Below are 14,110 nucleotides of genomic sequence, written 5' to 3'. Positions count from 1 at the left end.
GAGTCATAATCCACCCAACAAGCTCTTCAAAGAATCAAGGTAATTTCCATTTTGAAATTCAAAATATTCTTGATGGGCGTAATATAGTTTTCAATGATTTTGCCCCTAGGATTACAGCCAGATAGAGGTTTTGAGCATGTTATAGAGTTAGAACAGGGTGCCAAACCAGTTATAACTACTCCATACTGCCATCCAAGGAGTTATAAGGAGGAAATAGAAAAGACTATTAAGGAAATCTTGGACATGGGATTTATAGGGCCTAGCTCTAGTCCATTTGCATCATCTATGGCACTTGTTAAGAAAAAGGATGGTACAATGAGAATGTGTATAGACTACAAGGCTCTAAACAACAAGACCATCAAGAATACGTATCCCATACCATGCATAGATGATGAGTTACATGGTGCTGTATACTTTTCAAAATTGACTTAAGATTAAGTTACCATCAAATCCATATGAGGAAGAAAGATGTCGAAAAAATTGCTTTCAAATGTCAATATGGGCACTTTGAATTTCTTGTTATGCCATTTGGCCTCACTAATGCACCAGCAACATTTGTATGAATAAGGTATTCAACAAGCATCTTCAAAAATTTGTTTTGGTGCTCTTTGATGATATCTTAATTTACAATAAAACATGGAAAGAGCATCTAGAGCACATAGATACTATTTTGGGAATCTTGGAGCAGCAATCCATCTATGCTAAGTTATCGAAATGTTGGTTTGATTTAATTGAGATCCTATACTTGGAACATATTATAAGCTCTAAAGGGGTACAAGTTGATCAACAAAAAATTTAGGCAATTTTGGATTGGCCTCCACCTACCAATCTTACATAGTTGAGAGGTTTCTTCGGTTATGTAGCTACCATAGGAGGTTTGCCAAAGGATTTTCTCAACTTGCTGCACCCTTGACTGATTTGACAAAGAAAGGATCCTTTATTTGGACAGAAGATACACAAAAAATATTTGATAAGCTTAAGGAGGTTATGAGTTCATGCCCTGTGCCTGCAATTCCATATTTCTCTATACTTTTTGTTGTTGAATGTGATGCTTCTGAGAAGGTATAGGGACTGTCCTAACTCAAAGGGGACATCCAATAGCATTTGTGAGTAGGAAATTAAATCAATCGGAGAAAGGTTATTCCATCTATGATAAGGAAATGTTGGCAATCATGCGTGCACTTTATAAGTTTAGACAATATTTGGTATGTGGAAGATTCATTCTAAAGACAGACCATAATAGTCTCAAGTAGTTCTTGAACCAAAGGGTTTGAATGATCGTAAAAAAAATGGGTGAGCAAATTGCAAGCTTATGATTTTGATATTGAATATCTAAAAGGAAAGAATAATGTAGTTGTTGATGCTCTCTCAAAGAAGCCTACTTTGTGTTCTTTAACATCTACTTCTATTGATCAGAAAGTCTCCATAACTTCAGAATATGCTAAAGATCCCTTTGCTACCAGGATTTTAGATAAGTTAGTGGATGATAATGGGTATAAGGTTGTTGATGAGCTGATTTATTACAAGAACCAAATGTTCTTAGTGCCAGGATTAAAAGTTAAGGAAAAGATATTGAGGGTCTTTCACAACACACCATTAGCTGGTCATCAAGGATATTTCAAGACATACAGGCAACTTCAAGAGTGCTTTACATGGAAGGGTATGTAGGAGGATGTCCTCAAACACATTATGGAATGCATGGTATGCCAACAAAATAAGAGTGAACAGATTTTTCCTGCAGGGTTGATGCAACCACTTCCTACTCCTAAACAAAAATGGGAAATTATTTCCATGGACTTCATCATTGGGTTGCTCAAGGCTCAAGGTAAGGATTGCATATATGTGGTGGTAGATAGACTAAGTAAGTATGCACATTTCTTTCCCATCTGATGCAGAGGACTTGGGTATCCTAGGGTTTCCTCACTCCAAATGCTCCTTTGCTATCTCTAACAATCCAATGGTTTAGATTCTCTTCTTAATTAGGATCTCCAAGATCCTTTGGATCAACTTCTCCTTCAAGGTATAGCTGATCTTTGTAAAACTCCAAGCTTACAAGGTTGAACTAGTCCAACTAGTCCTCAAATACCTAGTCCTCTTTGTTAGACTCTCCTCCTAGAATGCCCAATCATTTGCCTAGGATCTCTCCACATACTCCCTTAGACACTTACTAGTCTATTCCACCATTTATAGTCCTACTGAACCTTCACCCACACTATTAGACCCTTCTCCAACTTAATTAGTTTCAAATTCCCTAGGAGACCTAATTGCTCCAAGGCCTATTAGGCCTATTTTCATTGTTTGATGATAAAAATCCCAATTTCTCCAAATGACCCTACACAAGACCTTGAGAATCTCTAAGGTACTTGTGAATACTGTTAGATTTCAAAATCTTGACTTCCAATTGCACCCATAACCCTAATTTCAATCAGGCCCTAATTTTAAGCCTATTAATTAGACCTGTAGACCAGTGAGCACAAACAATTGTCAAAATGGCCCTCAACCTTTATTTCTACTCCTTCCACCTCCAGGTCCTGTCAGGGGACTATCTAGGGCTTCTACTAATACCTTTCAACCTTTTCCACAAGGCTATGGGAGCACTATTGTCCCTGTCTTGGCTTACCTGTTCTCAACAGTCAGCCATAGGGCTTCCAATTTGGCCAAGATAAACCATTGCAAAAACAAAGACATTATGTACAAACTCTAACCCTAATTCCCCATGGTTTTAGTCAATTCCAATGGTGGGCTCTTAGGTTAGAGCCATTTCTTGCCAAACAACACTACGACTACCCTGTGCAAACAGCAAGCTTTAAAAACTTCTAACTCTACACCCCTGCAACTTGAAAGCAAAATACTTAAATGAAAGTTAGTGAAATTCTCTACATTTCCATGAATCCAGATCTACCACACCAATCCATACAGTTCGTACAATCACAAGAAAACAGTACAGTTTAGCCACAAATGTCCCTACAAAATTACAAAAACCTATATTTGCAATCCAATTTTCCATTAACCTTCTCCAAGCATCAAATCCATGCTTATATCCCAAGCATGGGTGGTTATAACCAATCTAACCAAAAGTTGCTCCATTGTTGCAAAAGTTGTCAAAGTTGCTTAAGCAACTTTTCAAAATTGCTTCGCAACGTTTTGCACAATGAGCATTTTAGCCTATTTTGACAACTTGATGGTTGAGTGTGAGCATCTTGATTCTAGAAAACATCCATAGAGTCCTAAATTACCCCTCAAACTCATCCTACCCCAAAATAACAATATTCCTCTATTCTAAGCCAAAATGGCAACTTTTAGCAACGTTTTCCCCTAGTGAGCATTATAGACTCTTACAATATATGGTTGATCCACCATACATAGATCAAAACCCATTGTAATTTATTCCACAAATCCAAAAACATCAAAAAGCATAAAAAAGAAAGGTGCCCTACACCACCATCACATCTGATTTCAAGGCATCACAAGTGGCAAAACCATTCTTCAAGGAAATTTTCAAGTTACATGGCTTCCCTAGAAACATAGTCAGTGATAGAGTTAGTAGGATCCTTAGCTCTTTTTGGAAGGAACTCTTTCATTTGTCAGGAACAAAACTCACTCCCAGTACCACTTATCATCCTCAAACAAATGGACAAAGAGAGATAGTTATTAAATGAATAGAGGGATATTTGAGGAACTATGTTTCAAACCAACAACATGCTTGGGTAAAATGGTAGCATCTAGGGGAGTATTGTTACAATACCTCTCATCACATGTCTATTGGTATGCTTCCTTTCCGTGCTCTCCATGGTTATGATGCCCTTTCCTTTGTTGTTCTAGTACTTTCAGATAGCAAAGTACCTGCGGCAAATGATTTCATAAAGCAAAGCCAAGACATACTAAAGTCTCTCAAGGATAATCTACACCGTGCAAAATATCAACAAAAGTTATATGCTGATATGAAAAGAACGGAAAAGAAAAAAAAGATCTTTTGAGGTAGGAGACTTGGTATTTGTTAGGTTGCAGTCATATAAGCAAAGCACCTTGAAGAGGAGTGTGGCAGAGAAGCTCCAACCAAAGTTCTATCGGCCTTATAAGATCATCAAGAAGATAGGAGAGATAGCTTATGAGTTAGAGCTTCAACCCAACAGCAAAATACATAATGTTTTCATGTTTCTTGCCTAAAGAAGGTTATGGGACAACAAATCATAGTATCAACAGAGTTACCATCTCTTAATGATGAAGGGAAATTAGTTTTAATACCAAAGGAGGTGTAGTGCCTCTCGTGTTTGCAATCTGTACCTTGTTGTATTTTGATTTGAGAGATATTTGTACTCATGCTATTTGTATTTTGTGATGACCTGAGGGTCGTATGTTATATTCGGATTCGATATCATAGATGTTAGATCTTTATGTTATTCAGTTGATCATATTTGCATGTTGATGCCATTTTGAGATGACAGTATGTTTTATGATGATATGTGGTTATCCGGTATTTGGACATTTCTAATTACGTTATATGTTGGATTTATTGCTATGGTGATTTACTACATTCTTGTTTTATTATGCATTGTGCGAACGTGAGTGATGTAAATGGATTATTTCAGTATAATCGAATAAATGGTTAAATTAGGTATTTAATGCATTTACTATTTTGGCTATGTTATTAAATTATATCCCTAGCAATGGCACTCGGAGATAGTGATTCAACTGTTCATTATTACCAATGTTGTCCTCGTATGGTCAATGTATCCTTATTTAATTGTTTTAATTAAACCTTCTGGTGATTTGATTTAAATCCGGAATCATTTGCCTTATGTGACTAGACCAGTGAAAGTGTCTGTGTATTTAGTGGTTCACATTGTCACGAAAATTGTTAAGGAAATTTCTGTGATTTTGGGTTTTCGAGCTTAAGTTTTTATTGGATTTAATTTCTAGCAGCTTTGCCACAGATGAATTCTTATTTCTAGGAATAGCTTGTTTTCGTTTGGGTCAATTCGGAGTCTAACTAGTTTAACTGGTTATTTACCCTAATTGAATATTCACTCGAAAAGTGAATAAGTATTGAAAAAGGAATTTAATTCCTCACTTCACTTTTGCAATTTGAAAAATTGAGAGCTTTTTCTGAAGGATCGGTTTTATGTTCATTGTGAGAGCTACGAGCGTGGGATCTTTGCGAGGATAGACTCATTGGATCCAGCTCGGGGAGGCCTTACTTTGCCGTCATTTCAGCTGTATCTGCGGATTATTTATTTTACCTAGCTGTTTTCCATTTTAGCCATTTTGGCTATCAAGTAGGGCTCTTTCATTTTCTTGTTTCAGCTTAGTTCTTGTATCTATTTCTAATAGTTGTTTATTAGGAGGCTGAGAACTAGTGTTCCCCTCCATTTTTGTTTGTTGGCTCTGCCCGGTTGGTTAGGTATGAACGTCTTCCCTATTTTTGGGATGAGGGTTTGGGATTTCGAGTCATTATGTTGACCGTCTTTGCATACAATGTCCAAACCCAAATTTTATTAGATTTTCGTGACTTTTGTGCTCAAAGACCAAATGGGTTTTCATTTCTAAGTTTTCGAGTTTTGGGGTTTCTACCTCGATTTGTGTGTCACCCAATTCTCTTAAGTTTTCTTGGCATGATGTTAATCGTGGACCTAAATCATCCTCAGGGTGACAGATCATTATTGCACTTTTATGTTGCATTGGGATGTGTGCCACATCTGTTCTCCTGAGTTGTTCGGTTGAGTGTTTTATTGCTTTTTGTTCTCATCCAGCCCTGTGTTTTGATATTCGTGACAGTGGTGCGCCCACTCACAAGCACATGTGCATGCATCTATCAGGTGACTTACGAGGCCCGAACTCCCGGTGGTAATGCGGTAGAGTTATATCTTTAGGGTTGAGTTGGGAATATGCATGCCTTTGGGCGCTCATCGTTGGATGAGTATGGGTAGAGTAGGGTAGCTTCGTGGAGGGGCTTTTGTTGCATCCCTAGTGACCATGCCCAGGTTGATAGGTAGAAGGCTTAACTAAATGATAATTAAATAAAATATTGGGTGGTAATGAAACTTAAGATAATAAAATGTGTGAGCACCCGATTAAGTTTGAGGACACAATGCGTGAGCCTTCCGTTGGGAAGAGAGATCAGCACCCCGCTAGCTTGGGCTACATGATGCCATGCTATTTCCCCTCTAGCCGAGTCCCTACATAGTTACCCATTGAGTGTCTGACCAAGACCTGTTGTACTTGCATTGTCTCATGATCTTGGTTGCAATCCTCCTACTGTTTGGCGTGAGTATTAGCCATGGATGTTTGCTTTATGTGAGTGTGGTTGAATCATTATCCCCATCAGCACGACAGAAGTAAACCTATGGGTTTCACATGGTTGGGAGGTGTAGCTACCTTAACCACTGCTGGGGACCAATGTACAAAGATGGTCTTTTATTCCAATGCGACCGTTGTTTGTTGTGTCACTTGGTACTTCGGGTTTTGGAGTATATTATCTTGTGATTTATGCTTTCATTGGAATGCTTGTACATGATGTTAGATGATGTTAGTTTATTTGACGCATTCTTGTATTATGATATTAACATATGTTAGATGATGAGATCGATTAGTTGGAATATCTTACACTTTACTTTTAGCATGTTAGATATCCTTAGTCTTATGATGGAGTACATTTTAGTAGTAACGTCTTCATAAGACAGCTTTGACGATTTGGTCGATAGTTTGGGATATTACGTGCAAGGGATGGCTAAGACCTACGAGGTCTCATGATGCTATTATGGTTGGGAGGAACCACGCATGAGTTTGGTTATTCTTGTATATTGCGATATTATTTCTGCATACTGCAATGTTGCTTCAGTACATTCTTTTACTGCTATATTTCAGATGGTAGGATGTAGTTTCTTCTAGCAGTTACGGTATCGAGTGTCCTTCCCTCGATTTGTGGATCCGATACTCCCCAATGTGGAGGAAATTCTTTTTCCTAGCTTCTTCTTCAAGTTTTTTGGCTTGCTGATTTGAAACCTCTCACGAGATTGTACTTCTTCACGCAAGCGTTCTGAATCTTCGCATGGTCTACTAAGTTTCTCCAAGCGGCTTATAGAGTTTCCTCGTACGGAACTCCACACCAGTTTTAGGTGCTTTGAGGTGTTTTTGCTGCTGGGCCATACACTTCCTCACACGAAGGGCTAGTTTCTCGCATAGTATGTTGTGTTTCCTTGCATACGAAAGTACTTCCTTGCGCAAAAATCTGTCAGTTGCATTTCCTTGCACGAAAAAAAAGGGGTATCTCTACTGGTTTTCGGGAAACGCAATTTGGTGTTTTGAATACCTTTTGGGCTAACTTAAATTACCATGCCTTGACAAATCTGAGATTCTTAGTTTGGTTGTCATCTTGTGTTTTCGTTTTCTCTGTTTGAGTGTGTGGAGGTTCGTCGGTTGCCAGGATTGTGTTGAGTCTTTCGTTGCGATCTTTGTGATCCTCATATGTTAAGTGTTGCATACATCCATACTTGTTTTTAAAAAAAATAATCTTGACTTGTTTTGAATCCTTGTTCCAAGGATCTTCGGGCAGGGCATTACAGAAGGTGTTGGATACAAGAGAAAGAAGATTGAGAAATAGGAGCATCACAAAGCATCTGATCAAATGGAAGGGATTACCATTGGAGGATGCAACTTGGGAAGGAACACATATTCTTGAGCATCCTAGCCTTCATTGTTTGAGGACAAACAATATTTGGGAGGGAGGACTTGTCATGTCCCCTTTTCAAAATAATTAAAATTAATAAATTTTGCTACAACCAGCAAGGTCAAAAGAGTAAAGATTTGGTAAAATGGCTAATATTTGGAAGCCAATGAATTATTAAATGTTAAATATTATTTAAAAATATCTTATTCACCCCTCTTGGACGTGAGTTGTGATCATGCACTCGAAGGCATTTTGGACTCATTCTTGGACTTGATTTTTGCTCATTGCCTTGTTGTTCTTCAAAGGCTGCTAAACATGTGGAGAAGGAGACCCAAAGATGGGAGTTTGCAGGTTTACAAGAAGCCTAAGGACGGGAGTTTGAGGCTTTTCTATGTGCAATCTCATGCGGGGTTTGCCTTTGTACCAAACAGTGCAAATTTGTGAGTTTTTCGAGTCTGTCGCATGTGTTTTTTTGAAAGAGCTTTGTGTTTCCAGTTGAGCATTTCATATCAGTTTGGGTTGTTGTTGCATTGCAGCCATTTTTCTATTACAATAGTGTTGAATAAGTGCTTTGGGACGTGATCCCATTGCTGTGGTAGATTGATAGTGTTTTTGATGTTTCTGGGCTATTTTGTGTTGTTCTTGGAGCCCGATGAGCATTGTATTTGAACTCCATTTTGGAGATATTGTGTAAACTCTTTGCAGATCTGAAAGTTTCATTTTGTAGGCCATTATGCTGCCAAAAAATTCAGTAGAAATGTCTACTTTCAGATTTATCAATAATATGTGAAGTGGAGTTTTTAGCATTGTTTCAGATATACCCGATTTGGGTATCTTTTGAGAAATTTGCATGATCTTTTGAAATGTTGGTTGTTTGATTTAAAAATCTGATTAGAGGCTTTAAATCTAGTATCAAAATTAGAAAGGGGACATTACATCAGACTCGTATCAGAGCTAAGTTTTCTTGTTCTATTTTAGGTGGTTGGTTGGTTTGTAGTCTCCCCATTTTGAGCACGCGCACACACACACACACACAAATATATATAGGGACACATCCGTATCTGTACCCATACCCAAACAAATGAAATTTGCCATTACCACATACTCAAAATCCATACCCCATACCCATATCGGCAACCCAGATCTAGTATTAATCATTTGACAATAATGCATGATCCAAGTGATCATTTTTCAGATAATTAAACACAACAGGCTTTATCATCTTTAAAACAGCAACTAAGAAACAGTGCAATTGTTTCCTCAGAATGTTCACACTCTTTGACTCGGTACAGCAAGGCTGATATTGAGACATCGGTCAAAGCAGAAGACTATTTTATAAAGTATCGCAGCCGAATCTTTTTCACTATATTTTGTAGCTAATTTTTCAAATTGTATTTTATATATATATATAGCCGTTCCTCACCATCCCCCAGATTTTATAAAACAAATTTTGTTATACCCTGAACTCGCATCTCTGGCCCCCACATCTCACCCTCCAAAAGAATCCTTGAAACGCTGCTTCAAATACATTTACGACTAAAACTCACGTTTATTTAATGCATGGTGCACATGCTGCCTACAGTAGTAAAGCTCCGAAAGGACCTCAGACATAATATTTAAGACCAATTGATTGTAATGTCCTGCCAAGCAACCATTTCATACAAGAAAGGCAAACCCAAGGACATCACAAAAGCAACATTACCTGTGCAATGCAGTTTATCGTAGATTTACCAAACTGAATGCAGCGTTCCGATGTATAAATGTCATCCACAGTAACATGTGTAATTAAATGACCTCCAATATCATAGATTGATCGCAAGTTCAATACATTCCTTTATAGCCTTGATTTTGAGGTGGTGACGCTCTGGGTTCAAATGCTACTTTATCCCGTTAAGATAACAATTCAAAGCTTAGAAACGTTGATTACGTTGAACACTGCGAAAAAACTCTCAAGGAAAAGGTAGTCTCTAAACAGCAAAGAACGCAAAATCCCAATAGCACACCTTTGCGAGCTATGCATGAGGAATTCCAGTACTTAATTTAATGTCTGTTCGAAACTACAAGAGTTCAAACCAAGTTTTAAGGGCTTACATCCATACTAAATACATCATTCCAGATATGATAAAAAAGCAACGGTGTATATAAATTAGCTTGGGCTTTGACTTTTAAAACTCAAGGTTAAAAGAAAACAGCTTTGAACCAGGCAATCATATTAACCAAATTCAGTCTCTAGCATCAACTCCCATCTACTATTTCGGGGATTTAGGGTCTAAGGAAAAAAGTGTCAATCCACTTATTGCACAGTGATGCCTCTTCGAGTTTACGAGTTCACCATCGATTCCAACCGTACAAATGTCCTATATCATTTAACGTAAGGTTTAAGGAAAATACCATCCTCTTCCAAGTCACTCCCACTGTCAATGACTTGAAACTCGGGATCCTTGATTTCTCCATTGGTGTCAACCTGAATGGGCTCGGGGGCAGGAGGCTGCTGCAAACTTTCGCTCTCTACAACCTGCTTTGAACGGCTGAGCGCACCTATCAAATTTGGATTTGAAACCACCCCAAAAGACCGATAGTTCTGCAAAACGCTACCCTCCTCATCCCACTGCCCACTGCAGAAAACACAAAAAAGAACACTCAAATGTAAAATCAACCAACCATTTATTTTGATAAGATTTATGTCGCCGGATATCAAGTCTTCAGCTTGAAACAGAAAATTCGCATAGGAGGAAAAAATGCAACTAATGACTACCTTGTAACTGCCCTGAGCTTCTCTGGAACACTAAATGCGGGCTTGAAAACATGGGGTTTCAGTTTGGGCAGGCCAACCTGAACTTTTGGCCTCGAATTTCTGTATTTTCGCCTTGATCGGGCCATCTGTAGCTACCTCGGATTTCAACTTATTTACTCCGGCGATAAGCAATATCATTCACGATGTATACAAAAGAAAGACTACCTGCTCGTACTACATCTCTTCTCAGCTCTACAATTTTGTGCGTTCTACCGAGATTTTGTGAAAGCGGAGGTGTAAAGCGCGTTCTAGGGCTTTTCCTCGCCCGCGCTAGACTTGAATGACCTCGGTTTTAACTATGCTTAATTAGGGGAAAGGTGGTTATAACTAGCACTTGCACCAGAAAGAGGTGGAAGGGGTAGGCGGACAAAAATTAAGAGATGTAAAATTAGTGGAAAGATTTCTAATTGATAACATATAATCAGATTTGTATACAGAATAGTGGCATATACATATAACTAATTTTTTTAGAGGTTCAAACATTGTACAACATTACAATTCAAGAGTTGATTTAAATAGTACATTTTTTGAAATATTTTTTGCACTATAAATACATTTAAATGAAACATTTGCAATATCATGCAATTAGTCATGTGAGGGTTTTTTCTTTTCGAATTCATTGAATATAATTGCACAATTTCTCAGTTGTAGCCCCTCCATCTCGTACGGACTCTTTGGCTTCACACTTTTCCTCATCAATTCCTAACTTAATAAGAACTATACGAACCTCAATCAATTCCATTTTCATCTTGTATCTGACATAATCTTTTATAAAATAGTTTAGGATTAGAGATTCCATGTGGCATGAAGATTTCTCGATTCATAAAAATAACATACCTTTATCATCCCCTTTGAATTTCAATGAAAAATTCTCTTACAATGATTGTATAATACTAGATTTCTTTTCTACCACCAACTGAATTATGTAGATGGAAATGAATTCTCCTTATGATTGTTTGATTAGAATGATTACATTAAAATCATAAAATATAAAGTCATAGACATGTTATGCAAACTTGTGTTTAGTGGAATCTAAGTGAGAGGGTGATCATGCTTGATATGGAATAAAATTTCAAAATGGCATCCAACATCATTCAACCATGTCAAATGGTTGAAGAACATTATTTTGACCAATGTATTAAAAATAAAACATTAAACAATTTATTTAAATGCCCACGTATCCAGAGTTATGCAATAATTTGTCAAACTATTTCATTTATAAACAAGAGATACAATGCAACATAGTTCCTGGTTGAAGCAGACATATTTTAAAGTAGAAATGAAGATAAAGAGGGTAGGGAATCAGTACAATAAATAGTTGTGGAGAGAAGTGGGAAGAAAAATAGTGAATGGATGAGGGGATCAAGAATCTTTAGATAAGATATGAATACAACGAAAGAGATAAATATATAGATGAATGCAAACACCTAAACATAAGAGTATGAGAGATAGGTAAATTGTAAAATTTTAGGAGTGTTGGTTTTCCATTGGTAGCTTGATCTTGTAGCATTCTAACCTATTAGTTGACAAAGTTTGAAAATGTTAGGACATTTGATGTTGGCAATGATCTTGGTGTGCAACAAGTGTATAAAAAATGGGTGAAAAGTCAATAAAACAAAAACATGGTCTTTTTCACATGCATTTATGTAGTAAATGAGGATGAGGTTAATCTATAGTTCATTGAGAAAAGGATTTTGTTTGTTAGCAAATGTTCTAATGGACAAGTGATAGCTTCAAAGGAAATATGCATCAATTTTCATGAATGTTTGAAATAAAACCTTTGAATTGTCACCAACATGCTTGTTTTATGTCTACAATGGAGAAAGGGATAAATAAGGAGAGAAGGGGTAGAGAAGAGTGGGGGTGGGTGAGGGGAGAGTGTGAGGCGAGGTCCATTAGAGGGAGTGAGAAAGACAGACCGAAGGGGAGATGTCTAGAGATAAAGAAGAGAGGAAGTTAAAAGAAGATGGGAATATAGTAGGAGATTGATAAAGAAGAAGAGATAAAGAGACATTAAACATTATATATATGTAAAGAGTAATTTTTATATTTATGAGTGAAAAATATATATATTTATATCAAACATTATAATAATAACAAATGTAAACAATGCAAAGATAATCTAATGTCAATATGTACATCCCAGATAGAGTAGAGTGCATGTCTTCCACGTTTTGTTAACACAGCTATGGAAAATGTGTTTCACCACACAAATGCACATATAGTTGACCCACTTTATGATTGGCACTGGTGCATTTTAATTATATAAATCTAATGGACAAGTGATAGCTTCAAAGGAAATATGCATCAATTTTCATGAATGTTTTAAATAAAAACTTTGAATTGTCACCAACATGCTTGTTTTATGTCTACAATGGAGAAAGGGATAAATAAGGAGAGAAAGGGTAGAGAAGAATGGGGGTGGATGAGGGGAGGAGAGGGTGTGGGGCTATGGAAAATGTGTTTCACCACACAAATATACAAATAGTTGACCCACTTTATGATTGGCACTGGTATATTATATTAACATTTTTATATTTAAAATACTATATTCAAAATAAATAGAGTGATGAAAAATAATTATTATTACATAAAGTAAATGTAATTAAAATGGTAACATTCAAAAAATACATTTGAAAGTTTCAGGCGATAGTTTCCTACTTAAGATAATTTTTTACATAATTTTAATGTAAAAAGTGATTGCTATAGGAAATAGTATAACACTACATAAAAAGTCCAAGGAAGTGTAGTTAAGTATACAAGTATAAACCAGCAGTGGAAGCCAAAAAGGAAACAAAAATAAAAAATTTAGCAAATTATTTGGTTTCATCACTCTCATGGCTAGCGACCTCATTGGTATTGTCCAGGACATGCGAAATACCTTAATTGAGCATTGAAGTGCAATTGACAACATTAACAAAATATAGATCTAATGATCAAGTAAAACACTTGCATCCATTCAACATAAGTAAAACTTGACTATGATCAAATATAACCATATTAAGAGTCCAAACTCATTCTCCTATGCTCTAAAGCTCTATCCCAATTTCTAAAATATTGTTTGTGTGCATTCAAACTTTATCTGCAGGATCCAGTAATTTTTCTCTTTGGCAGATAAATGTGTACTCTAGTATTACCCCATTAAAAAAATATTGTTTGAGAAATTTAGAGACTAGCAGTATTCTTCAGGATGCTAAAGCATCATTGCAATAGAATTTAAGTTGAGGTTTATGAACTCTTTCCATATAGTGCAAGGAATCAATGCAGTGGGACAAAGACAACTTGTACTTCTATAAATTGAAACACTCCATAGGCAACTTCTTATCTTAATAGAAATGGCAAGATTCATGCAATCACTCATTCTGTTAAATTAAAAATATTTACTTTTAAATTACTTTTAAATACAATTTGTTTCTTGTTTATTAAAACAGCCTTGCTAAACAACTTATCATATTACAGAATATTGATCATCAACATGAATTTCACCCTAGTTCAAATTAGCATAGTGGTTCCTAAATCTCAAGAGTGCTAGTGGTGATCAGAATTGGCTGAGGATACCATGTTACCCCATATTTCAACTAGTTTGATTTAAAACTTTAGCATCAAATTCATTTGTAGGTTGATCAAGACTGCATATTTTACAATTGTCT

At 36.6% G+C, this 14,110-nt stretch overlaps 1 protein-coding gene across 1 annotated transcript in view; it reads right to left on the bottom strand.

Moving 5' to 3' along the window:
• LOC149539159 (nucleolar-like protein) overlaps positions 1–10,850 on the bottom strand; it is a 44,385-nt gene extending 33,535 nt beyond the window's left edge. Inside the window, exons 1-2 of the mRNA XM_089800489.1 lie at positions 10,422–10,850; positions 10,058–10,281 (exon numbers count right to left, since the gene is read on the bottom strand). Of these exons, the coding sequence (XP_089656615.1) occupies positions 10,058–10,281; positions 10,422–10,546 (349 nt within the window). The 5' untranslated portion in view covers positions 10,547–10,850. The remainder of the gene's footprint in view (positions 1–10,057; positions 10,282–10,421) is intronic.
• Positions 10,851–14,110: the final 3,260 nt, after the last annotated feature.

Source organism: Cupressus sempervirens, chromosome 9, assembly GCF_028749045.1.
Source record: "Cupressus sempervirens isolate cs-2001-9-10 chromosome 9, ASM2874904v1, whole genome shotgun sequence".
Taxonomy (NCBI): Eukaryota; Viridiplantae; Streptophyta; class Pinopsida; order Cupressales; family Cupressaceae; genus Cupressus; species Cupressus sempervirens.
This window is presented reverse-complemented; position numbering and strand designations above follow the sequence as displayed.